This window comes from Hippopotamus amphibius, chromosome 11 (genome assembly GCF_030028045.1).
Source record: "Hippopotamus amphibius kiboko isolate mHipAmp2 chromosome 11, mHipAmp2.hap2, whole genome shotgun sequence".
Lineage (NCBI taxonomy): Eukaryota > Metazoa > Chordata > Mammalia > Artiodactyla > Hippopotamidae > Hippopotamus > Hippopotamus amphibius.
In genome coordinates this window covers 31,496,160-31,522,743 of record NC_080196.1, presented here as the reverse complement: position 1 = coordinate 31,522,743, position 26,584 = coordinate 31,496,160, and the positions used below count along the sequence as shown (strand labels likewise).

General features: G+C 41.1%; 2 protein-coding genes across 6 annotated transcripts in view; one reads left to right on the top strand and one right to left on the bottom strand.

Annotated features, from left to right (window-relative positions):
- On the top strand, positions 1-10,675 carry TDRD6 (tudor domain containing 6). Of its 2 annotated transcripts, none has more exons than XM_057699534.1 (4): positions 1-6,215; positions 7,654-7,778; positions 9,061-9,150; positions 10,077-10,675. In XM_057699534.1, the coding sequence occupies exons 1-4, from the start codon at positions 155-157 to the stop codon at positions 10,113-10,115; spliced, it is 6,315 nt and encodes a 2,104-aa protein (XP_057555517.1). In that variant the 5' UTR covers positions 1-154; the 3' UTR covers positions 10,116-10,675. The 2 variants fall into 2 exon arrangements, with proteins under 2 accessions (XP_057555517.1, XP_057555516.1); XM_057699533.1 differs by having other exon boundaries at positions 10,074-10,675.
- Positions 10,676-13,784: 3,109 nt separating this feature from the next.
- PLA2G7 (phospholipase A2 group VII) overlaps positions 13,785-26,584 on the bottom strand; it is a 36,980-nt gene continuing 24,180 nt past the window's right edge. For all 4 annotated transcript variants that reach the window (XM_057700276.1, XM_057700278.1, XM_057700280.1 and 1 more), the window contains 10 exons: positions 26,060-26,181; positions 25,470-25,614; positions 23,842-23,935; positions 21,401-21,469; positions 20,382-20,508; positions 19,423-19,536; positions 18,207-18,298; positions 16,857-17,027; positions 14,484-14,632; positions 13,785-14,047 (listed from right to left, as the gene is read on the bottom strand). In XM_057700276.1, coding sequence (XP_057556259.1) covers positions 13,905-14,047; positions 14,484-14,632; positions 16,857-17,027; positions 18,207-18,298; positions 19,423-19,536; positions 20,382-20,508; positions 21,401-21,469; positions 23,842-23,935; positions 25,470-25,614; positions 26,060-26,181 — 1,226 coding nt within the window. In that variant the 3' untranslated portion in view covers positions 13,785-13,904. The remainder of the gene's footprint in view (positions 14,048-14,483; positions 14,633-16,856; positions 17,028-18,206; positions 18,299-19,422; positions 19,537-20,381; positions 20,509-21,400; positions 21,470-23,841; positions 23,936-25,469; positions 25,615-26,059; positions 26,182-26,584) is intronic.

The window sequence follows — 26,584 nt, the reverse complement described above, 5'->3', positions numbered from 1 at the left end:
CGGTTGGGCAGGCCGCTGGGTCTTACCAGTCGGCGCGAGTCCGGGAGGGCCGGCGGCGGCGCTGCGGCGGGGGCGGCTGGCCGGGGGCCCTCCCCAACCCCTGTGTCCTGTGAGCCCGCGTCTGCCGGCCTCTCCTCCTAGCGGCGCGGCCGGGATGTGCTCCACGCCCGGGCTGCCGACGCCGGGGGCCTCGCTGGTGCTGCGGGTGTCCTTCGTGGACGTGCAGCCCGAGGTGATCCCCGTGCAGCTCTGGGGGCGGGTGGGCGAGCGGCGGGACGACTACGTGCGGCTGAGCCAGGAGATCCAGGAAGCGGCGGCGGCGGGGCGCGGCCCCTGGGCGCCGAGCGGCGCCTCGGCCTCGCCGGGCGAGCTGTGCCTGGTGCAGGTGGGGCTGCGGTGGCACCGCGGCCGCGTGGTCAGCCGGCAGGCGCAGGAGAGCCGGGTCTTCCTGCTGGACGAGGGCCGCACCATCACGGCCGGCGCGGGCTCTCTGGCGCCCGGGCGCAGCGAGTTCTTCCACCTGCCGTCGGAGGTGCTGGGCTGCGTGCTGGCCGGCCTGGTGCCCGCGGGCGGCGGCGGGCCGGGCGGGGGCGAGCCCCAGCACTGGGCGGCCGGCGCCGTGGACTTCCTTAGCAACCTGCAGGGCAAGGAGGTGCACGGGCGCGTCCTGGACGTGCTGCTGCTCCGCCGCCTGGTCCTCCTGGAGGTGCCCGAGCTGTACCAGCAGATGCAGGCGCTCGGCCTGGCCCGCCAGGTGCCGGACGGCCTCTTCCGCTCCCTGCTCAAGCGCTACCTCTCGGCCACCGCGGCTGTCCTGGGCCCCGGGGCCCCGGTCGTCCCGCGAATCCCGCCCAGGCAGGAGCAGCCTGGCCTGGATTACTTCTACCCCCAGCTGCAGCTGGGTGTGACGGAGCCCGTGGTGGTCACCCAGGTGTGCCACCCCCACCGCCTTCACTGCCAGCTCCGCAGCCTCTCGCAGGAGATCCACCGCCTCTCCGAGAGCATGGCCCAGATATACCGCGGTTCCCCGGGGACAGGGGATGAGCCCTCTACCAGTGCCCCCTGGGAGGGGAGAGAGGAGAGCCCAGACAAGCCGGGCTCTCCGTGCGCAGCCTGCGGGTTGAATGGACACTGGTACAGGGCGCTCCTGCTTGAGACTTTCCGGCCCCAGCGCTGCGCCCAGGTGCTTCACGTCGACTACGGAAGGAAGGAGTTAGTGAGTTGTAGCAGCCTTCGCTACTTGCTGCCCGAATATTTTCGCATGCCTGTGGTGACCTACCCTTGCGCTTTGTACGGACTCTGGGACGGTGGCAGAGGCTGGTCTCGGTCACAGGTCAGTGGCCTGAAGGCATTGATTCTGGGCCAGGCAGTGAACGCAAAGATTGAATTCTACTGTTCCTTTGAGCATGTGTATTATGTCACTCTGTATGGAGAAGATGGGATTAACCTTAACTGTGTGTTCGGAGTACAGTCCTGTTGCTTGGCTGAGCGATTCCTTCAGAGCCAGGGGATAGAGGAAGAGGAAGAGGACGAGGAGGAGGAGAAACCGGAAACAGCTTTTCAGTCTCAGTCTCTTGCTGAAGAAGTGGATGAAGAGATTTCACTCCCAGCCTTGAGATCTATCAGGTTAAAGATGAACGCCTTCTATGATGCCGAGGTGGAGTTTGTGAAAAATCCTTCTGAGTTTTGGATTAGGTTGAGGAAACACAACGGCACCTTCAACAAATTAACGAGGAGAATGTGCAGTTTCTATGCCTCCGCCAGTAAGCTGGATGGTGTCGTTTTGAAACCCGAAGCCAGTGATCTTTGCTGTGTGAAATGGAAGGAAAATGGCTATTATCGGGCTATGGTCACCCGATTAGATGACAAGAGTGTGGACGTATTCTTAGTTGACCGGGGCAATTCAGAAAATGTGGACCGGTATGCCGTGAGGATGCTTCTCCCCCAGTTTAGGCGGCTACCAATACTGGCCCTGCGGTGCACTCTGGCTGATATTTGGCCTTCGGGGAAAAATTGGAGCCAGGAGGCAATTTCCTTTTTTAAAAAGACTGTGCTCCACAAAGAATTAGTTATCCATGTCCTTGATAAGCAGGATAGTCAGTATGTTATTGAGATTCTTGATGAATCGAGAACAGGGGAAGAAAACATTAGTAAGGTAATGGCTCAAGCTGGATTTGCCAAGTACCAGGAATTTGAAACAAAGGAAAATTTTTCCATAAGTGCCCACTCTCCAGGGCATGTTTCAAACCATTGTACTGCAGACAAGAATAAAATGTCTTCTGCCAAAATGGAAGTAGAACACAAAGCCAAGAGAGAGGGTAAAACCACAGCTGTTCCCGAAGCCGTGACGGACACAACAGTTGTGACAAATGTTTCAACTGGACTAGTTGTGCAGGAGGAAGAGAAAAGAGTGTCTGTTTATTCTCCTCTTATACAGAATTTCTGGGAAATTAAGCCAGGCTTTTCTCGTAATGGAGAGCTACAAGTTGGAAGTACAGTAGAAGTCGAAGTGTCTTATGTCGAAAACCCTGGCTATTTCTGGTGCCAGCTGACCAGGAACATGCAAAGATTTAAAGCGCTAATGTGTAGTATTCAGGACTATTGCAAGAATACAGCTCCTCCCCACCAGGGAACCACCCCTGCTTGTTTGGCAAAGCGAAAAGCAAGTGGGCAGTGGTCCAGAGCTCTGATTATGGGGGCACAATCTTCAGAGCATGTCCACGTCATATTTGTAGATTATGGAGACGAAGAAACGGTATCTGTGAAGAATGTTTATTCAATTAGTGAAGAGTTTCTCAAGGTTCAGGCTCAGGCTTTTAGGTGCAGCCTTTATAATTTAATTCAACCAATGGATCGCAATCCCTTTGTTTGGGGTGAAAAGGCAGTACAAGCTTTTAGTGAATTTGTAGATAGTGCACGGGAGCACAGTCTAAAATTAAAATGCACAATCTTTGCTTTGGCTTCCATTCGCGATGAAGAACTGTTTAATGTTGTGGATTTGCTAACACCTTTCCAGAGCGCATGCCATGTTTTGGTAGAAAAGAAACTTGCAAGACCAGTAAAACTCCAGAATCCTCTGGAGTCCTCTGTTCAGCTCCATTCTTACTACTATTCTACACATGATATGAAAATCGGAAGTGAAGAATCAGTGTATATAACACATGTTGATGACCCTTGGACATTTTATTGCCAGCTGAGAAGAAATGCAAATATTTTAGAACAGTTGTCATGTCATATTACACAATTAAGTAAAGTTTTGCTGAATTTAAAAACATCTCCCTTTGTCCCCAGCACATTGTGCCTTGCCAGGTATACTGACGGAAACTGGTATAGGGGGATAATCATAGAAAAAGAAACAAAGAAAGTCTTCTTTGTTGATTTTGGGAACATTTATGTGGTTACAAATAATGACCTGCTTCCAATACCTAGTGATGCGTATGATGTCTTACTTTTGCCCATGCAAGCCTTTAAGTGTTCATTATCTGATATTCCTGATCATATACCACAAGAAGTTACAACGTGGTTTCGGGAGACTATTTTAGATAAGCCACTGAAGGCTTTAATCGTAGCAAAAGATCCAGATGGAAGACTGATTGTAGAACTATACAATGACAGTATTCAAATTAATGCTAATATTAATGAGAAGTTAGGGCTCCTGGGTTGCAAATGTGGGAGAACAAAAGAATCACTCCTCTCTACAACTGAAACTCTTGAAGCAAAAAAGGAAGCTGTGACGTTATCACCTACAGAGTATTTAAATAAAGCAGTAGAGAACAAATCAGACAGTATGGCGATCTTAGGAAAATCATACAAACCTAAGATCGCTTTAGCATGTAAGGAACTCAAATTTTTATGCAATTCAATGAAGACAGACTCAGTCACTCAATGTCAGGACTTTGTGGGAAATGAAAATAATCAAGTGTCTCCATTAACAGTAGAAAAGAAATTAGAAAGTTTGTCTGAGCCCCCTTTGAAAACCGCAAAACTAGAAGCCACCCTTTCAGAGAGAAAAATCACAGATTCAGGTAACAAAGCTTTGCCTCTAAAATTTTCTGAGTTCCCTCAGAAGACTATAATGCCTGGCTTTAAAACAACTGTGTATGTTTCTCATATAAATGACCTTTCAGACTTTTACGTTCAACTAACAAAAGATGAGGCTGAAATTCATCGTCTTTCAGAGAGGTTAAACGATGTTAGAACAAGGCCTGAATATTATGCGGGTCCACCTTTGCAAAGAGGAGATATAATATGTGCTGTTTTCCCAGAAGACAATTTATGGTATCGTGCTGTGGTCAAGGAACAACAATCTGATGACCTTCTCTCTGTGCAGTTTATAGATTACGGCAATGTTTCCGTGGTTCGCACCAACACAATAGGCAAACTTGACCTTGTTAATGCACTGTTACCAGGACTGTGCATTCACTGCTCCTTAAGGGGACTTTGGGTTCCTGAGATTTTAAACCATAAGAAAATGATACATGACTTTTCCCGAAGGACAGATGAGGCTCAAATAAGATGCGAATTTGTTCAGTTCCAAGACAAATGGGAAGTTATTCTCGCTGATGAACACGGGATCATAGCAGACGACATGATGAGCAGATATGCTTTCAGTGAAAAATCTCAAATAGGACTTTCTACCCAAATACTTAAAGATGACTGTTCAAAGTCCGTCAACAAAACAGACGTAGACACTTCTGTATTTCTTAACTGGTATAATCCAAAGATGAAGATGATAAGAGCTTATGCCACAGTGATCGATGGACCTGAATATTTTTGGTGTCAGTTTGCAGACACAGAGAAACTTCAGTACTTAGAAGTGGAAGTACAAACTGCTGGAGAGCAGGTGACAGATTGGAGAAGCTGTATCCCCTGCCCTCAACTTGGAGATCCCTGCATCGTGAGATACAGAGAAGACGGGCATTATTATAGGGCACTTGTCACCAGTATTTGTGAAGATTATCTTGTGTCCGTCAGGCTTGTGGACTTTGGAAATGTTGAAGACTGTGTGGACCCCAAAGCACTCCGGAACATCCCTTCTGAACTATTGGCGGTTCCCATGCAAGCCTTCCCATGTTGCCTCTCAGGATTTAGTATTTCAGAAGGTACATGTCCTCAAGAGGGAAATGACTACTTTTATGAAATAGTAACAGAAGATGTGTTGGAGATAACAGTATTAGAAATCAAAAGAGATGTTTGTGATATCCCTTTAGCCATCGTTGACTTGAAAAGCAAAGGCGAAAGTATTAGTGAGAAAATGAAGAAATATTCTGAGATTGGTGTGAGTAACAGTGACCTGCCTTATGAAGAAAATGGCCCAGACATAAAGAGAGCTCTTGGGTCCCCCAGCCCCGATGTTGGACTTCAGAAACCAAGTAGTAAAGCTAGTCAAGAGAAAACCCTCTATGTCGAATCACAGACAGGTAAGTTCTTGGAAAGAACTGACAAAGACTTAAACGTCATTGAAACCAAATCAGGTAAATTCTACAACGCCGAAACTGACAGTGTTTTTGAAGCTTCTGAAAACCCAGGCGAAGGTAAAATTGACACTGTGATGCTGGAAGGTGAAATCAAGTGCCATTTGGGGGACAAAGCAGAGTTTGATGATAAATACCTAATTACAGGATTGAACACGTTATTACCACATGCCAGCGAAACAAAGGAGATACTGGAACTGAATTCTCTGGAGGTACCGCTTTCTCCTGATGATGAGTCCAAAGAATTCCTGGAGCTGGAATCCATTGAATTGCAGCACTCCCTAGTCGGGGACGAAGAAAAAGAAGAGCTGAGCCTGGTGCCTCCGTCCATGCCTCTTCCCCAAGGCTGTGACCCAGCGGCAACCCAGCCACCATCGCCAGGGCAACTGCCCCTTAACTGTGAAGCCGAGAAACAGCCTGAACTAGAACTACCTACAGCCCAGCTGTGTCTAGAGGACAAGATAAACCCTTTGTCTTTAAGAGTTAGTCAGAAAGCCCAAGAATCTCTGTGTGCTGAGGATGCAAGAGGGTCCAGTTGTGTGGAATGCTTTGAGGAGCATAGGCTGCCCCTGTGCGGAAAGGCTTGTGATGCCAAGATGCAGGTTGAAATGAGTATCTATAAAGAAGAATTTACAGAATATACAAACAGGGATGATGTGTCATCATTGAACTCCCTGTTTTCTGAAGAAGAATCCGGAGACAGAAAGCAACACAATCATGCTTTACCAGATCATGTCTCAGGTATGTATGTGTGTGTGTGTGTGTGTGTGTGTGTTTTCCACTTGCGTTTATTCAACTTAGTGGAAAGTACTTATTTCTCTTACAGGAAAGAGAATAATTCTTATTTGAATTTTTAAAAAATTAATTTGAGGGAAGGAAGATTAAAACCTGAAAGGAGAATCAGATTTGGATTTTACAAAGCGTATTTTAAACGTGGGAGTATTAAGTGGTGAAATCAATGTGAAAATAATACTCTGTATGCTGGGTGAAATGCTGATTTATTAATTTTGCTTTTAAAAATAGAATGCTTAAAATCTGTGTCTCCAAAAGGAATCACATTTAAAATGTAAACAATTCATTTCTAAAATCAAGGGGTTATGTTTTTCGGAAAATTTTTGAAGAAACGTAGTGCTCCTTTGCCAAACATCATGTAGGCACGAATTTACAGGAGGGATCATTTTAGCAGAGTTTTAAAATGTAGCTGTTTGGCTTCATGCACATACCTTGCCCTTCATTTAGAAACCCTTAAAAAAAAAACAGTTAGGGAGACTCTATTAACCAAGAAAGTTAACAGCCATGAGTAAATATTGGAGAACATTTATTGTCGTTAACTTTTTTAGAAATTGTTTTTGCTGCTATTTTCTTGGCTAATTACTGATTTGAAAGTTACACAAAATGGCTCTCTTTTAGGGTTTTTAAAAATAATCAATGTTAGACTTTTTAAATGTCAATTTTTATATTGTTAGATTTGAGCCATTGTACAAAATAGAGAAAACAGTAGACTGAGGAGAACGAAAACCATCATAATCCCACCACCAAGAAATGACCACTGCGAGTGCTACAGTGGTGTATATACTTCCTTCCTGCTGTCCCTCACCCTCTCTGTGTGTGTCTACTTATATACAGTTTTAAAAGCTAAATAGAGAATATACGTACAGTGTTGAATCCTGTGTTTTAATCCCTTAAATATGCTTTCAAAATATTTTGGTTTTGCAGTATGCCATCTGGTGGATCTGTGGTAATTTATTTAAATGCCACCCTGGATTTTTAGTTCTCGTTGCCACATTTTAATGATAACAAGTAACAGCTTTGTGATAAAAATGTCTGCTCATATGTACCATGCTGCTTTGCTGTAGAAATGGCTGTTGTAAGCACAGACCACATTACACGTGGCAATGATAGCCAGCTTTAAGTAGTAACTTTCAACGTTAGCAATCAGATTCACATTCTTAAACATCACATCGTGGTTGTGTTTTTTGAGGAAAGCGATAAGGAGGAGGGGATACTGGAAGAACTTAAAAATGAAATCGAGGGAGGGAGACAGACTTAGAACATGTACCATGCGTGATATTGACGCTACGAGAACAGTAAATGCACATTAGAGAAATGCTTTGCTTGTGTGTCTAACATTAAGAAATTAAGAGGGATGCACTGAGTCTTGCTTTATTCAATCTGGCAGCTCAACCAGAGAACACCTACACTTTAAAACGATTTACTGTCGGATCCAAATGTGTTGTGTGGTCAAGTCTAAGAAACACATGGTCTAAATGTGAGATTTTGGAAATAGCTGAAGAAGGCACAAGGGTATGTAAAATTGAAGTACTTTGTCTCAAAGTGTACTTGCAAATAGTTAATGAAATTTTACCAAACTTTATCAGACTAGAAAATCCAATGGAACAGATTATTTACCTGCCCATTCCCCCGATAATTTGATGCAGTGCAAAAATCATTTAAAAAGTTCGTATAGAAGCACCCAAGGCTCTTTCATCTCCCTTACTTCTGAAATCCTCTCTCAGCCACTGAACTCTGCACTTTTCACTTGTTACCTCTTAGTTAAAACTTTTTATACCTAATGGCACTGTCTTGCTTAAGTCTCTTGTTTCACAGCTAGATTCCCCTAATAAGCTTCTCTTGGTTTACTTTAAGTCTTCCTTCAGTTGATTCTCCACATCGCCAGTGTGAAGTTTGTCAAATGTAAATCTCACTCCATCATTCCCTTGTGTAAAACCTCCTGGAAACCTCCAGTAGATTGTGTTTTTCCTGTGGTCTGAAAACCACCTGTATCAGAATCACCTGGCACATTTCTTAAATGTAGATTCCTGAAGCTTGCCCTAGCTAGCTGATGGAGAATTTCTAGGGGAAGGATTAGGAATGTTCAGTCTTGCACCATGAAAATTGGAGAACCACTGGTCTGGAAGAGAAAAGTCAGTAACATGCCATAGAAGGTTCTCTGGGGTTGAGCAGCCATGTAGCTTTCCAGCCTTAGGTCTTACTCCTTTGAGTTTTGTATCTTAGATGGGCACCATGCTGCTTGATTTCTCTTATATACACTGTGTGTTTGGCTTCTTTGATGTACTTAAGAATGCAGTTCTGTTTCCTTGTATTCTATCCCCCTCCCAAACCGGTTAATTTCCACTTATCTTTAAAAGATTAGCCATTGCCTCTTCCAGGAAGCATTCACTAGCATTATTTTCTAAATCTCTCCATCTCTTCACCCTCTCCCCCACAAAAAGCATTATACCTATGTTGTATTCCTATGCCTCCTGTTCCAGGAGTCTGTACTTCCTACCTTGTATTGCAGTTATCTGATTAGTGGTCTGTTTCTGCATCAAATCTTGAATTTCTTGAGATCTAAATATTATCCGTCTCTAGGCATGGATACTCAGTGTTATGATCTCTAGGCATGGGTACTCAATATGTGTTTTTTGGGGCTGATAAACCATTGAGTTGAAATGTAATAATGGGGTTTAACAAACTCATTTTAATTGCCTTTTAAAGTATTTCATTTTAAAAAAGGTTGTTATGGTACATAAATCAGTTACAGTTTTTGGAATTACCAGTTTGTATTCATTTTTTTCTCTTGTAGGTTTTGAACCTTTCAAATGGTATGGAGGAGGTAGTGCACCCTGAGAATGTCTGGAATGGTATTCCCAAACTGGATAAGAGTCCATCTGAGGTATGGGTTTATGTAAATGGTAATTAATGAGAGTGTTCTCCTCCATTTTGAAATGTGACTTGAACTATTTCCAAAGCCCTTGCGTTTAGGAATGATGGAGAAAAAAATACTAACATTGTAATAATAGCAATGGAAAATAGCAATAACACAATGTTTCTAGATTTTATGCCCAGGATCTCTTATTAAGGTTTTACTCCTTGATTTTCATTTTGGGATTAAAAAAAAGAAAAATTGTTTGGCGTTTGTGACCTTTATGAAATATGTGCGATGCAGAAAATCTGGGAAAATGGCAAAGTTAAAAAGGGTAAAGGTTCAATCACCTGTAATACATCCTTCCAAAGACAAACAGATTGATCAGTTTGGTTTTCTTTAATAATCTTTCTGTTTAAATGGAATATAAACATATCATCTACATATTTTGAACATGGTTGATTTCCTTGTACATTCAGTTTTATATTCTGTGTTCTTCATTTAAGATTATACAGTAAGCAATATACCATGCTGTTATGCTATGTCTAGACATTTGAATTTATCCTGTTTGCAGTTTGTTGAACTTCTTGCTTCAAAATCTGTATCTGATAGTTCCAATATCTCGTCATGGCAGGGTTTGTATCTGCTAATTATCTTGAGAAATGATTAGACTTTCTTCATTCTTTGTATATTGAGTAATTTTGGATTATATCCTGAATGTTTTGAATACTATGTTGTAAGACTTTGGATCCTGTTAATTTTGTCTTGGGACTTCCCTTGCAGTCCAGGGGTTAAGACTCCTTGCTTCTACTGCAGAGGGCACGGGGTCGATCCCTGGTTGGGGAAATAAGATCCCAGAAGCCATGGCATAACCACCCCACCGCCCCACCAACATTTTTTTCCTTGTTTTTATGTTTCTTTCTCAACCTGAAATTTTTCTCTTCTTGTTTCAGAAGAGGTCTGGAGATGATAGAGATGTAATTGTGGGTCCATAAATGTGGCCAGTCAGCGCTGCTCTTAACCAAGTGCCACCTCACCCAGACCAACAGAATATTTGAGAAAACTGAGAGCACGTCATCACAAGAATTTGTCGTTTTTGGAAAGTCTGATATGTGTCGAAAACAAAACAGATCTCAGGCTGCCTGTGCAGTGTATTTATAGTGCTGTTTCTGTATATACGGAGCTGGGATCTTTCCTCTCCCTTTAAATATGTTATCTTTCTAGTCAGTTGGGAAGATTTATTTTGCTAAACATTGCAAAAATAAAACTATTTTGGTTTCTTCTGAGTATAGTGTTTAAAATAGAAAATGATAGGTTTATGACAAGCATATTATATGATGCTACTTGGGAGAATGGCCTTGTTAGCAGTAACTCCTTCAAAATTTTTGTTTTGTTTCTGAAGCTTTGCTTTTCTGTCTAGTTTCGACTAACATTCTGTTTGAATTTAGAAGTATGCTAATATGACACAAATTTGAATAAAGTTTATCCTTAAAGGTGCAGTGGTCTCATTTCATTAAAAAGGAAATATCTGTGGTTCTGGAATATCTATAGTCATGAAACAAACCACAATTGGGGGAAATATAATAGTAATATTAAATGTTAGCTTTGCTGTGTTAGTCACTTGGTACTTTAAATGCATTTTCTCATGTAATCCTTGATTCAAAGGTGCCTGTTAATTTTATCCATGTTTTGTAGGTGAGACAGTTGAAGCTTTTTAGAGAAGATAAGGATTTGCCTAATATCAAAGAGCTAGCAAATCAAACCTAGACCCATCTAACTTCAAAGTCCATGCTTTTAAAACATGATTTTGCATAGGTGGCAGTATGCAAAGTATAGATCCTAGCTTTGGGAACAAATCTTAGCTATATGCTGCTTATTAGATATGTGAACTGGGCAGGTTATTATAGCTTCCTTAAACCTTGATTTTCCTCATCCGTAAAATGGGGATAATAAAACCTTTCTTGCAGTATTTGTTTTTTTTTTAACTTTTTATTTTGAAATAATTCTAGATTCACATCCATTTGTAAGACATAATACAGAAACCTCCTCACCCAGTTTCTCCCTATGATAACATCTTACATAACTGAAATTGACGTTGATGTAATACACTGACCTTTTCCATGTTCACCAGTTTCGGATCCACTCATTTGTGTGCGTGTATGTAGCTCAATGCAATTTTGTCACCTGTGAAGATTTGTGTGACTACCACCACAGTGAAGGTAAGAAAATTTCATTACGCAGATTCCCCTTGCTACCCTCCTGTAGTCACAGCTACCTGCTTACCCCGAATCTCTGACAACCATTGATCTATTCTCCATCCTTATAATTTTGTCATTTCAAGAATGTATAAATGAAATTATAGTCTGTAGCTTTTTGAGATTGACTTTTTCACTCAGCATAATTCTCTTGCGATCCATTCCAGTTTTTACATGAATCGGTAAGTTCTTCTTAATGCTGAGTAGCATTCGTGGCATATGTGTACCACAGTTGGTTTAACTGTTCTTCCAATGGAAAATATTTGGGTGGTTTCCAGAAAAACGAAAAAAATAACAAAAAAGGTTCTCTGCTAAAGACTATGAAGAGAATAAAAAAAACTGCAGACCTATAGAAAATATTTGCACACCACATAACCAACAAAAGACCTGTATCTAAAACATATAAAGAACTCTCAAAACTCAACAGTAAAAAGCAAACAATACAATTAGAATATGGGCAAAAGACATGAACGGACATTTCACTGAAGAAGATATACAAATAGGAAACGAATATATGAAAAGATGTTCAACATCATTAGTCATTAGGGAAATACAAATTGAAAATATAATGAGATACCGCACCTCTAACAGAATGGCTAAAATTAAAAAATGGTAATAATACCAAATGTGGGTGAGGATGTGGAGAAACTGGACCACCCATTCATCACTGATGGGAACACAAAATGGTATCATTACTCTGGAAAAGATTGTGGCTATGACTTCCAAAACTAAACATGTCTTGCAGTGTTTTTATATACATTAGAAATAATGTATATAAAGTGACTAAAAAGGAGTAGGCATTTGATAAATATTTCATTCTTTTCCCTGAAAGATACGCAGTATGCACTGTGGGTGGTAGGTTATATTTTTTAAACCTTACCTCATTGGATCCTTTCAGCAGTTATTTTCTCCTTTCAGCATCAGTATGTGCTGCCCACAAAGGATTTTAAAGAGGTGCTATTGAATGGGACATCAGTACAATTGGAATGGTTATCCATCTCTAAAATGAGTAAGGAGGTTTGCTGCATGAGAGTGGGGGAAAAAATGTATGTATACAAAACACTATGAGAACCCTGAAGCCTTGCAGGAATAGTGAAAATTAAGAACCTTAAAAGTTGGGTATAATTTCAATAAGTAAAAAGGAGAGGGTTTTGCATTAAACATAACTGAGGTAGATGAGTATATTGCTTGTTCCTGGGATAATAAGTAGACACATTTATCTCATTCATGTAGGAGATATAGTTGTAAATTAATTACTGGGAGAAAAGGTCAGACAAGATGCAATCGGGCTGGATTATAGAAAGCTGTCAGTTTCATGCTAACGAGTTTAACTCTATTGAAAAATGTTTAATCTGAACAGTTATAGGAGAAATCAAATTTCTCAAATGAATGATTTTTCACATTAAAGCATTCAAATAGGCCTGAGTGCCAAATCAGAAAACACAGTTACTTATTAACTGGGCAAAAGGAATAAGAGTAGAACAGTTAACCGGGCCTGCTTACTAAGTACTGATTATCCTTGTTCACACAGGCTTTAATTAAACTTAATTATGGAGAATTCACAGGGACAAGCCCATTCTTAGACCAAAATATACTTCACTTATGAGTGGCATACGTTTTTATACCCCTTGGGAAACAAAACACATTTTCTGTGACTCCCAGAAACATAAGTGCACAAATCTTTCAGCTGTCTTTTTACCTCCATGTATTGTGCTTTTCCCCTCCCACTACTACATATAAAATTAAAAACATTCATTAAGTAAAACTAAGGGAAAATGAAGCAGTTAAAAATGTGGCTTTTCTTATCCTTCGCACCCTTTGGGTGAATCAGTAATATGTTGATGGCTGAAATCCTGGTCCTGTCTTATGCACCTTTCTTTAGCAAATAGAGTGCCTCAGAGGTAAACCATCAAAGTAAATGCAAACAGATTACCAACTTGTTTTAATCTGCTGCGTTTGCTTTGTCACCAGTATTCTTCCCTCCATCCATTCCCGTTTAGTCCTCATAGTGACATTGAGCAGTAGCTCTCATCCCACGGTAAAGCAATGGCTTTATTACTTGCGTGGTCTAATGTTTCCTACCATGACACAAGGTCAAAGGGAGGTGCTGTCAAACCCTACCTAGAAGACCATGTTGCTAGGACTCAATTCTACTGCTCATAACAGAAAAAAAGAGGCAAGAAAATCTGTTCTTGTTGTATTTTTAGGGCGTGTTAGGTCATTGAAACACATTTTCAGTGGCATTGTGCAGTTTTAATATATTTTTCTATTCAAATAATGTAAACTCAGTTTTTTATTGTGGCACTGAAAAAGGATTATTTTAGTAAAATGAAAATTTAGGCTGGTATGGTCCTTACATGTAGCAGTCTTTCTTTCCATTTAAAGGAAAAAAAAATCTTAATCCAAGCCTCAATCACTATTGTGGCATAGCCTACAGTTTTTAATATGAGTTATTTGAGAAAATACATTAAAATCACACACACACACACTTTTAGACAGTTTTTAAACGAGATTTTTTAAAAAGCTCTTTTAATCCATATTCGGCTTCTCTATTCCTGTAGCATTCTGCAGGGTGGCGCGGTGGTTGGTTGTGTCAATGTTGGTCCCTGGAATAAGATTGTCATCTTCCCCTTCAATTAAAGAATCCCACTGATCAAAATCTTTCTGAAGTCCTGTAAAATATAAATGGCAAGAAACGTATTAAACTTTTGAAAGTGTCAAACAGTTCAGTGCCGCTAGGAGGCACCCTAGCCTCACCAACGACCCACACTGCGTCCCGATGTAGGAGGCAACGTGCTCTGTATGAGCTGCCCTGTGGCTGCCACGTCAGAATGAGAGATGGGATTGAGGCACTCTGCTGTCCGAATCCTCAGCATGGAAATCCACCCCAGGCTTCACAGAAAGACGATTAGCTCTACCAGGTAGGCTTGCTGCGTATGACGCATAATGCAAAGCAGCAGAATTCAATCGTTTTCAAACTGATGGACTGCAGTGTTCCATTGTAAACCAACTGGGAACAGTTAAAACGAGACTCACGCAGAGTTAAGAGAGACAGTTTTGTCCTGAGAATCATCTGGTTTATGTCAGGAAAGAAGATCCGTGTCTTACCTAAATGCTTTTGTAAGAATGCTAAGGAAGCTTTGTTGCTAAGACCCATGGCTACATTTGAATCTATTTCTCCTTTCAGTGTGAATATGTAGCCGATTATTTTGCCAGTTGCAAAAGTGAAGTCAACAAAATTCTGATGGACTGAACCCCTGAAACAGAAAGGAGACATTTGCAAATCACCTTGTTGGACAAAATTATTTTTATAGTTAAGGTGCAGGAAAGATGCTGGCCTGGTTGGCCTCTTAATCGAAAACCAAGGATTGATCTCCTTAGATGTACTTGAGGGTCATACGGCTGTTCACTTAGGGGTCCTAGAGTATATATATTCATCCTCCCCTTTAGGTCAATAAGGCAAAGATTCCTGTCTTGCTTGGCATCTTGGTTTTAGAAGAGATGATTCCAGCTTTGTAGAGGACTAGATTACTTCTGATTTGAGTAGGTGGAATGTTTTATATGTTGAGGGTCCCTGAACTCCTGCCCACTTACCACCCCACTTAACTGGATATCTATTTGCTGTTGGGAAAAACACTTTGCATTTAAGCCTTGGATTAAGTAGATTAAAAAACAGACAAACAAAACTTTGTCTTGTATTCTTTAAACTGTAAGCACCTCATAAATATCCCTTACTGATGAACTTCAAATTCACCAATCACCTAACATCAAATAGAATGGCCAAAAAAAAAAAAAAAAAAAAAAAAGTAGAATGGCTATTTTTCATGCACATTTTCTACTCCCTCTGGGACATTTGACACTTGCTTTTCTTGCATTTTTTTCCTCTTTGTTTCTTTGACATCACACCTTCCCTCCTTTCCCAAACCGCTGTGATCTTCGCTGGCTCTTCACCTAAATCCTCAAGATTCTATTCTCAGACCAATTCTTTTCTCACTTTGCAGTCTCATCTCCTCCATAGATTTCATCGATAATATACAGATTCTACACTTTTCCAGTTTGTGGCCAGACATCTCTACCCAAGGTTAAAACACACCTTTCCAGCCCCAACTGGTGCCACTCTTCCTCTTCACTTTGCTGCTTGTAAGCAAACCACCATTCTCTTAGTTATCTCTACTCAAAACAGAGTCTTGGACTTCACTCACCCTCCCCTACATCCCAATCCAAACTTGAGAGTCAAAAGTGAACAGAAGGTAAACAGAGTCAGGGTCATGAGAGAGCTGACAGCAGAGCCCTGGATGCCAACCACAGTGGAGAGATGGCCTGAAGAGGCAGAGGGAGTCGGGGAGAAAAGGAGGGAGCCGTCTACAGGATGCGAGAAGCAGAAGAGAGTGGAGTTGTGGTACCCAAAGGTTGGAGAAATGGGGATAGTCGACAGCTGGGAGGGATGCAGGGAGAAAGGCTGAGGATGCCACTAAGGGACTGGACCTTCTGTGTCCTCATTGGGGCCAGCTTCAGCTCACTGGTGGGGTTTCAGGAAGAGGCTGCAGAAGTCAAAGTAAATGGAAGTAAGGACAGGGAATATTAAGTATAAGCCCTTCTTTCTAGCAGAGAAGGGAAGAAACAGAGTGATAGCCATTAAGGAAGGCTGGGCGTTCTGTACTACTTCTGCTTTAGAATTAAATAGACTTGTACATACCAATAAGCTGACATCCTTACTTTAAATATCTAGGTCCTTTCTCACCATCTATCTAAAGTCTCTTGATCCTTTAAAGAACCAATTCTACCCCCATTTCTTCTAAGCAGCCTTTTCTGACCATCTTAATTGGAAAAGAGCCCTCTCTTTCTTCTTGGGATAGTTTATTGCCTTTACTGTGTGTCTTTCCCTCTTGCCACCTCTTCTCTGCCCTTCTAAGTAAATCAGGTTTCAGATAGGAGAGGAAGGAGCTCAGTCTTTGCTTTGTAACATCCCATTGTGAGTTCAAAACCCTATTGCGAGTTCTTTTTCACATCCATGATATAGGCATGTTGCTGACCCTCAAAGGGACCCTATTATAGCTTTTGGGAATTTCTAAATTCATATACTTACCAAACAGGTAAACACACTGCAGGTCTCAACAGATGATCTTACTTTTTTTTCCAAAGAGTTCTTAGCCTAGCCCACTGATGGAATCCTTCCCACTACCCCAGCCTTAAAAATGTGTAGGCTTGCTCTTATATTTAGATAAAAGTAGCATGTATCTTGATGAAAATTTTAATTATTAGCATATGCACTATAAATATTAACACTACTCAAAAATTTACACTTTAAGAAGAGTAAATTAAACACACTTGGAAACTGAGATTATCTAATATTCTCCCTTATTCCAAGTCTAAACAACAAATTGAGCAATTCTAGAGGAGCTACCAAACGATATCTGTTTTTTTATCCAAGTTTCAAGTCTCTGTTTCAGATGACATAGTAAGTCACTTACGGATACTTACTTGATTGTAATCATTTTTCTTTCTCTATCAGGTAGGTAGCATTTTTTCATTTTTATGATATTAGAAGGATATTGGAATCGTTCTGAGTTGATAAAAAAGAGGGGCTGAGGAATTCTGGAATATACTTCATCACCCACTGGAAGCATCCATGCATCCAGGGCGATACCGCACCTGATCAAAGAAGTCTGGTTACACACTGGCCTGCAAACAGGAATTCCTAATAATGCGAGGATTCGGAGACACACACCACACCAGTTCATCATGGATTATGTCACTGAGCTGAAGAGGTATTATACTTCACTGTGGGAAGGGGATATGACCAGCTTTACAAGGTAGCAAACTTGGAATTACATAATCATTTTCTTTAGGAGGCATTTAAGAATTGCAACCTTTAGAAAGACATCATATTTAAAAATGTTTATTATTCATTTTTTATACTTCAAGATAAATTTTAAAATAAGTACTGTAATTCTTCAAAATTGTGGGGTGTCTGAAAAAATACAGTACATGCACGGTTGCCCCTGTGTTTCTAGTCCTTCTGGACACTGTCGTGTACTCATTATACCTCTTTCAGAGTAACAGACCCATTCCTTTATATTTAGAGATGCTTCGCCTGAAAGAGTGTCTGGGGGTTGAAGAAAAGCATATGGAGTACATCATTTGAAAATGTAATTAATTTTCTTTTTAAAAGTAAGTTATCCTATGTTTTTTGGTCTTTTGGACACCCCATTTTATGTGCTAAATGGATGAAAGGAGAGAATCCCCTTATGTTGAAACAGATTTTAAGAAATGTGGGATGAAGTTTCACAAATGATCCTACCCTCTTTCTACATGGTTGGCTCTACATGATCTCATCAGTCTGGGAAGAGGTGGTTCAAGAAAGAAAATATTTCTTCAAGTTAGAAGACTGAGGTCCTGACTTCCACCCAAATAACTATGTAATTTTAGCCCACACTCCATCCTAAAGATGAAAAAAATTAATTAAAAATGCCCTATCAGGGGAGTCTAGAAAATAGTATAAGATGACAATATTATTTTTACAATCATTATGTCACAGATAATATGTATATATAAAGATACATTTCCACGTGAAAATAACAAGCCTGTGAGCAGATAAATAATAATGAGGGAAAATATTGAAAGACGGGAAGAGTTTTCAATAGCAAGAAACTTAGATGGTTTCTATTTAGGAAAATTCATATGGCAGACTTTATGGAGGCCAAAGAATGGACTTGTAAACTCCAAAGGATCTCTTCCTTCTTAAGAATCTGATAAATTCTATCTGACAAGAGTTGTCACTCTCCCACCCTCAAAAACTTAGCATTCTCTCTTTCAGCCTCATTCTCTTACCTGAATCTCTGGTCTTCACTAAGAGTCTGAATAACTGTGGCTCCACCAAAAGAATGTCCAATAACTGCTATTTTATCCCTATCGATAGAGTCCTGTGTGAAAAAGCAAGATATAAATCCATAAGTATCTCAGCGGTTGTTCAGAGGATAGGCGGTGATTTTGTGAATCATAAAATTATTATTTCACAGACATGGTTAAGTACCTTGATTTCTTAGAAAAGAAATATATACCCACATATACTCACATGCACCCACACAACCACATACACATATTTTAACATATACACGTATACGTACATAAACATACATACCTACTTATGTATATACAAATACACACACATAGATGCAGAGCATTTATAATAGTTCAGAAGTGAACTTCATGGCCTTCCTCTTCACCCACACTTGAAATATCAACATCATTACTGATTTCTCCCCCTTCCCCACTCCATGTTTATTAGCTTGTTCATTCCCTGAGTGTTTATTGAGCACCTGCTCTGTGCTGGCCACTATAGTTCATTTTCCATAAGCTCCCAGTCTATTAGGGAAGGAGCTACAGATACATGGTAGGGTTGTCCCAAGGAGTACATATGACAGACAGCTAGCCCAGTCCAGGGTAGGTAGTGGGGCCCAAGAAAGCTTCATGGATGAGCTGATGCTTGACTTGAGTTGACAATTAAGCAGGACTGAGTCAGAGGGACCGGGTGTCAGACCAAGGGGACAACACGTCCACAGGCGTGGAGACGGGAGAGTGGCTACCCGAGGGACACAGACGCTTCACTGTGTCTGAAGGACAGACCCTCATCTTAGTGCCCTCTCTTGCCTGTACTCCACCCCCTCGACACACACACTGTTGAGTCTTCATTCACCCACTCTGATACTCTTCCATCCAATCCCAACATTTTGTCCAAAACTTTTGACCAATGTTTCAAGATCAAGCTCAAAAACATGCAGGAACTACCCAAGAAATTGCAATCCTTCCACTGGTTGTATTAAGTTGAAACATTTGAAATTGCCATTTTTGTAGAGCAAAGCTGGCTGGTGGCAATTTCATATATAGTTCAACCTAACGCATCCCTCACTGTTGGAATACTTTACAGGTACCTTTTTTTTGCAGCCCTTTATCATACTGTACCTTGTATTACAGTAGTAAAACAGACAATAATAAGAGCCATAAAGAAATCTAGGCCAGGGGAAAGTGGCTTATTCTTTTAGCTTACCTGCATCTGTTCCACATCAAACTCTAAATCTAATGCATTCTTCACTGGTCTCCCATCATCAGTGTCCAGAATCAAACTGAGAGCTTGAGAACACTCCTTTGCTCGTTGCCGTACCTAATAGGATGATTAGAAGAAGGAAATGACAAAGTAAAAAGTTGTAACGCTTAAAGTTTGTGTAGAGGGTGCAGGTGGGAAAAATGCTTGGTTGCTTATAAATCAGAAGTGACTTTGCAATTAGTGACTAGAACACAACCTAGTACCATGACCCAGGCACCAGTTTTGCAGGCAGTTATTGCTTAGTCCAAATCCTGGCTCTGTTGCTAACCCCTTGTGTGACCTCAGATGATTTACTTAACCTCTCTGAGCTTCCATGTATTGTAAGGTAATGTCTACCTCAGTGAAAAGTGGGTGGGATAAAATGCAGTAACCTATGTAAAAAGCACCCACTTGGCACAGAGGTGGAAAACAATGTGCTTTGTTTCACTCTTGATCTTCACCGAAGCACCATGTGAAAGATACTGTTACTCTTCATTGTTTTGTAACAGATAAAAAGTGGAAGCAAAACAAAGAGAGTAAGTAACTTGTCCAAGATAACCCTGCTGCAAAGTGATCCACCAGGATTCAAATATAAGAAAGTTGCATTCTACCGCCTGGACTCTTAAGAGTCTCCTATACCACCTCAGTGAAAAGCAGTCTTTATTTAGTTCTAATGCGAAAGAATGCTGAATGTTCACGGTTATCTCCTAGGATTTTTATGTCGGTCTTTGATTTCACCATGATCCAGATATTTAATCAAGGGAATTTGATCACCCAGAGAATCCTCTGACAGATCTTTTGGGGATGGGAAGTAAGGAGAACTAGAAGCACAGCCTGCCTTATGTAAAATGAAATGAACAAATGTCATCATTTTGCCCACGTCTTTTGGTCACCACACCACCTCCCCTCTTCCTGCAATGTACCTGCTCGTTTCGTAGAGGAAACTCTTCCTCCCTTCGTTTCAGGGTTCTAAGATAGAGCCAAGTCCTGTTCCCTATTTCTGCAGCAGTCTGGTCCTTGAAATAGTAAGTCGCAGACGCAGATCCATCTCTGCAATACACACAGAATCAATTACAGTTGCTCGCTCTTCCTCTCCTTCATCTCACCCGTGTTCCTCATCCCCATCCTTGACTCTTTCTGACTCCCTTTCTTCTTCCATTCTCCATATTTTTTTTTACATTTTTAAAAAATTTTATTTATTTATTTATTTATTATTTTTTGGGGGTACACCAAGTTCAATCAACTGTTTTTATTTATTTATTTATTTTTTTATTATTTTATTTTATTTTTTTGGGGGTACACCAGGTTCAATCAACTGTTTTTATACACATAACCCCATATTCCCTCCCTTCCTTGACTCCCCCCCCTCGAGTCCCCCCCACCCTCCCCGCCCCGGTCCTCTAAGGCATCTTCCATCCTCGAGTTGGACTCCCTTTGTTATACAACAGCTTCCCACTGACTATCTATTTTACAGTTGGTAGTATATATATGTCTGTCATTCTCCATATTTTTAAATCAAAGACACCCCCAAGGGGGTTCTAAGGAAGACATATTGTTGCCTGTAAACAACCCATTCCATCTTCACAATTCTGGGAGGCCATGGTGTTGAAAACTCTCGCCCAGAATCAAATCCCAGTGCTGCCACTTGCTAGCTGTGTGGTTTGGAGCAAATTACTTACCGTTCCTCAGCTTCATTCTCTGTCTCCCTTGAAACAGTGATAATGGTAACCGTCTTAAAGGATTGTTATGAAGATTAAATGAGATGGTATGTGAACATGGCACTCAGTTAATACTCTAGAAATGTTAGCTTTTTTTATGTATACTTGACAATCTAACTCTGTCTCCTTTTTTTCTCACCATGTAACCATAGTTGACAATTCTATCAGCATTTTTCATAAACCTTTATGAAAGGTAGAGCTCAGCCACATACCAGGTGACGTACCTGTGTTCTACAGTAGCAACTATAAACCCGTGAGACGCCAGGTCAATGCCAATAGCAGAATAAATTGTCCTTCAAAACAAGAAGAGGGAAGCATTCAACTACCAGTCATGATTACAAGGAGTCCACAAATAAACCTGGGAACATGGAGGTAATTATACCATGTAGTGCCCTGGGGTAAAGCAGAGAGCTGTGGTGCTCAAAGGGGGCTGGTTGTACCCCTCAGGGAAGATTTGACAATGTCTGGAGGTGTTTTCACTATCATGAGTAGGGGGAGGGTGATACTGGCATCTAGTAGGTAAAGGGATGCTGCTAAAACAATCCTATGAGGCATAGGACAAATTCCACACAAGAAATTATCCAGTCCTAAACCAGTTTAGTACCACTAAATGTTAGTGGTACCAAGGTTGGGAAACACTGGTGCAGTGATTATAAATATTGCCTTTGAGAGTTCTGGAGGTCTTTTTTTTTTTTAAACTTTTTGTTTTATATTGGAGTATAGTTTATTAACAATGTTGTGAGAGTTTCAGGTGTACAGCAAAGTGATTCAGTTATACATATACATGTATCTATTCTTTTTCAAATTCTTCTCCCATTTAGGCTGTTACATATTATTGAGCAGATTTCCCTGTGCTATACAGTAGGTCCTTGTTGCTTATCCACTGTAAATAGAGCAGTGTGTATACGTCAATCCCAAACTGAGAGCTCTGGGTTTGAATCTTGGTTCTGCCACTTACCAGCTATATGACTTTAGGTAATTACATTACCGCTTTTCTGTCCTTATCTGTAAAATGGAGATAGATAATAAAGCTTTTGCTTTAGAATAGTGATAAGGTTTCGATAAGATAACACATAACATAGGAAGGCTGCACAATGTGATGCTTAAGAGAACAGGACCTACACTCTGACCACTGCAGGTGATTGGATCCTGTCTCTGTCTACCTTGGATAAGTCACTTATCTTTTCTCTGCCTTAGTACTTTATCTGCAGAAGGGTGATGTTTTAACAATATGGTACCTGGTGGGGTTATTGTAAGGATTAAGTAAGTTACACAGTTTCAGGGCATATAACCATGTCTACAACAGGGGAAATACTGAACACATGTTAGCTGTTATGTAAATAACTGGACAGGGTGAGATGGTTAAAGAATCACGTGCTAATTAGCAACTACATTCAGAATCCCTTCCACGTCTTTACTCTGCACAATCTTTTCTCCTATCATGTATTCAATAGGAAATGGCCATAAAGAATAAAAAGGAAGTAGGTGGGCACCATGTTTTCTACTCTTGACGATGCAGAACCAACTCAGGAAGGGAAAACCGTCTAGTACAAGGATAAGCAAAACCTTTTCTGTAAAAAGCCAGAGAGTAATTGCCTCCAGCTCTGTGGGCCACACATGATTTGTCATAACTACTCAGCTCTGCTGTTGTAGCACAAAAGTAGCAGAGACAGTGGGGAAAATGAATGAGTGTGGCTGTATTCCAATAAAATCTTATTTACAGAAACAGGTTGCATTTGGCCCTCAGATTCTAAGATGCCAACCATTGGTCTAGTAAGAATCAAATAACTAGCTGAACTATGATTAAAGAAGTGAAGATAATTTCTTATTGCAGGTGCTACGCAATTTATCAGCTAAAAGCCACTTTTCTAAAGTCTTAAAATCCTGAGGTGGAAGACAGGGAGGCAGTTGAGAAGATGTAGGAAGAAAGTGGAGAGGGTGTGGTGGCTATGAAAGTGTGCCACACGCCATGGCACAGAGACCATAGTTGACTAAGGACCCCTCCCAGTTCCTGCCCCTTGGATCCAAATGAAAGCTAGGCTTCCTATGGGTTGGTTCAAGTGACTGGACATGGTGTGGGTTTAACATAGGTCCGTTCCTGTGAGATGCAGAGCTTCTTTGAGGAACAATTTTTGGTCAAGCACTTCCTCCATGGGCCTGGCTCAATCTTTCTTAGAACTGTGCTGCAGTCCTGAGATGCTTCATACCCAGTCCTTCTGTTTCTCAACTCCTTCCCAAGTGTCCAGCCTGCTTCATGATCCAAAAGCTCTCCCCATCTTCTCTGCTCCTTCTCTTCTATCCTTCACAGGCATTTCACAATACATATCTTTCACTGCTATTCTAATCACGGTGTCTACGTCTCAGAGGACCTGAACTAATAGAATGAATGATTTTGAGACTGTAAATACTATAATATAGCAGGACAACCACCAGAAATGAAAGAGCCTCTCTGCTCTATTGTGAAGCCGGCCTCCATGGGCTGGAGGCAGGTAAAGACAGGGCTATGACTGATCAATAGATCCCAGCGAATTCCCAAGGAACCCCAAGTCCTCCAGGACAGCGGCCAGCCTGACACTCCTAAATCGGCTGTTCCTTTTCTGGAGGGAAAAATGCATTCAGTCCTTGATCCCTAGAGGCTAACATTGTTCAACCTCTGACACTTTACCTGAATGCTCCAAGACCATGAGAAAAAATAATGAGTGGATATTTTTCCCCAGTCCTCAGAGGGGCATTCCAGGCTGCAGGAGTTGTCATTGAACCTAGACAACAGTGGGAGATTATAATTAGTGTTTTTTCTGACTTGAATGTTGCCAGTCAATTTAACTTACATTTCCTTAGTATAAAATCCTGACCCATGGAATGTATGGTTTTATACATTAATAGTAAATCCATTAAAAATGTCTTCTACTAGATACCACCAACCACGGGCCTGAACCATGTGTTTTTTTTCCTAAGACCACAGAATCATCAATTGTAAGTTCTCACTGCCAGCTCCGAACTTGAGGTGAGACACTTTCCTACTTAGAGGTATATTCAGGAAGGCTGTTCCTTATTATTAATCCCAGTTTTGGTAAAACTTCAAAGGGAATGTTCTGAAACTTACACTACCAGTAAACTTCAGGAACATTACACTAAGATCCAGAATCTTCAAATCGGAGACTCCTCTCATTCTAACTTGATCAAGGTCAAGAGGATGGTGGAGAGACCTTTGGCTCCATACTCAGATGTGGCTTTGGATGAAGCTCTACCGCTTACTAGCTACTGACCTTGGGTAAGTCGAGAGAACTCTCTAAGCCTCAGACTCCTCTTCTATAAAATGAGGGAAATGGTGTCTATCTCATGAGCATTTTGTCAGAATCATATATAAGTAGGAATATATGTAAAGCACACCTCTCCAGCCACATAGGAAAGGGCTCCAAAATGGAAGGTATTATCTTTTCTTCCTTCACTTCTCACTCATTATCATCAATTATTTGTGTTTCACTTTCTCATCAGTACAATGGAGATGTGCTCATGAAGACTGAATGTGACGACTGCATTACAAAGATGTGCAGTTATAGTATTTTCATCAATCCTCTTATAAAGTGATTCTTAAGAAATCTCCAAGGAGATGTCTAAAATGAATGCCAAAAGTTGTAAGTATTTTTGAGGGGGAAATTTGAAGGCATGGTTAACATCAGCCCAACAGTAGTGTCTGGTCAAACAGATAAGGAAGGACAAGTCAATATTAGCGAAATGTAGACACATTAAGTGATGAACGCCTATCAGATTGTCCTGGTGAGAGAGGCTGACCCCCTGGGGGTGGGTGATGGGAATGAGAGTGGAGTTTCCTCATTTACAACAAGTAAGAAATTAGCTTTCACTCCTTTGTTTAGGAGCTGGAGAGTTTTGGTGGTTTCCACTTTCTTTCTCTCTTTCCCCAGCTATAGAGAGCAGTTTAGCACAGTGCATAGAAGCTAGTGGTCCCATCAGCCCAACTGCTCTTCTCACCACATTATTGCCTCACAGAGTGTGGAAGAAGGAAACATCAGACCAGCCACAGAGAGATGTTAGAGCCATTCTGAAGGCCTGATACTTCACTCCCTCCACCCACCCCATCATATTCAGAATAGACAAAACAAGAACCCTTGGTTCTCTGATAGTTACCTGGCCTTTTAAGAAATACTTTGTCATCTTGGGAGATGTCTGGACTGGAGACAATCTACTTTGGTCTTTAACTGCCTGAAACTCTTGCTGTTTCCAAGCTTTTCTTTTATTCTACAGCCTACAAAGCAGGATCAACAGAAATCTTACCAAAGAATAAGCTCAAAATTTTGCCCATAAGCCAGTGTGTTCCAAGAAATTTACTAAGACCCAAAAAATATTCTTTGTTTGGGATCCAAGGGGTGTCTAAACGATCGTCATCTTGGGATGGATAATACAAACGCAAGAAGGTACCCTGTAGAGGAAAGAAGTTAACGGACTTTTAGTCAAGTTGCTTCTCAAACATATTCCAACTGTTTTCCACATTTAATTAGTGGTGACCCAAATACCTCTACTGTGCACAAAGAGGTCCAGGGAGCTTTAAAGTTGCCATGGTGATTGAATACAGTCAAAAGGAAGAGAAATAGAACAACAATATGCCTTTTGGCAAAAAGAAAGTATGAGCAGCCTGGTTTCAGCCATTAAAGAAGGGGGAAAAGAAGAGAGTTTATGGATAAATTAATCCAATGAGATCAAGGAATCGGGGAATGACTTAACCAGTCAAGGGCTTCCCAGGAAACCATGCAAATGGCAAAATGAGTCATTCTCAGGGGAGGGCAAGGTCAGGTTTCAAAACCTTCTCATGTTCTATAGCCACAGTCAATGTTAGAATCTAAGGATAAGTCGTATTAAAACCTTACCTTATTTGTGTAATCAAACATCAAGTCTGTACAACCGACGGAATAAGATCCATTTCCTCTGGGGATTTCAGTTTGGCCAATGCTTGCCGCAGCCATCAGAGCTTGTATTTTATTGATCCATGCTGGAAAACAGGTCAATATCATTTCCTGATATTTCCTGATATCACACCCCAGACTTTAAGACACAAAGAAACTCCAAGGGAATCAAGTGACTGCCCATAGTTTCCGGCCTCCATTTCTTTACTAACTAGTAAAATACACAAATAATTATTGAGGGCCTGCTGTATTTGAAGTACTGTGTGGGGAAAATGATGGCAGTCAACACAGCCCTTCTCCAAAGACACTGAGAATCATCACCTTTTAATCCTTGCAGCCTTGCCCTTACCTTCTTCTCCTATCCAGAGCATATTAAAGACCACTTTCCAAGTTTGTTTTTCCTAAACATGAACTTTATCTGACATTTCAGAGTTGGGCTCATGACTTCCCATTGGAAGCTGACCTATAGGAACAGCAAAGCCTGTGGTC

Bases quoted from the DNA above. Each gene is read 5' to 3' on its own strand.
- TDRD6 (XM_057699533.1), top strand. From the start codon at position 155: ATGTGCTCCACGCCCGGGCTGCCGACGCCGGGGGCCTCGCTGGTGCTG. The intron at 6,216-7,653 runs GTATGTATGTGT...TCAATCTGGCAG, and splicing joins TTTACCAGATCATGTCTCAG to CTCAACCAGAGAACACCTAC. The intron at 9,151-10,073 runs GTATGGGTTTAT...TTCTTGTTTCAG, and splicing joins TGGATAAGAGTCCATCTGAG to AAGAGGTCTGGAGATGATAG.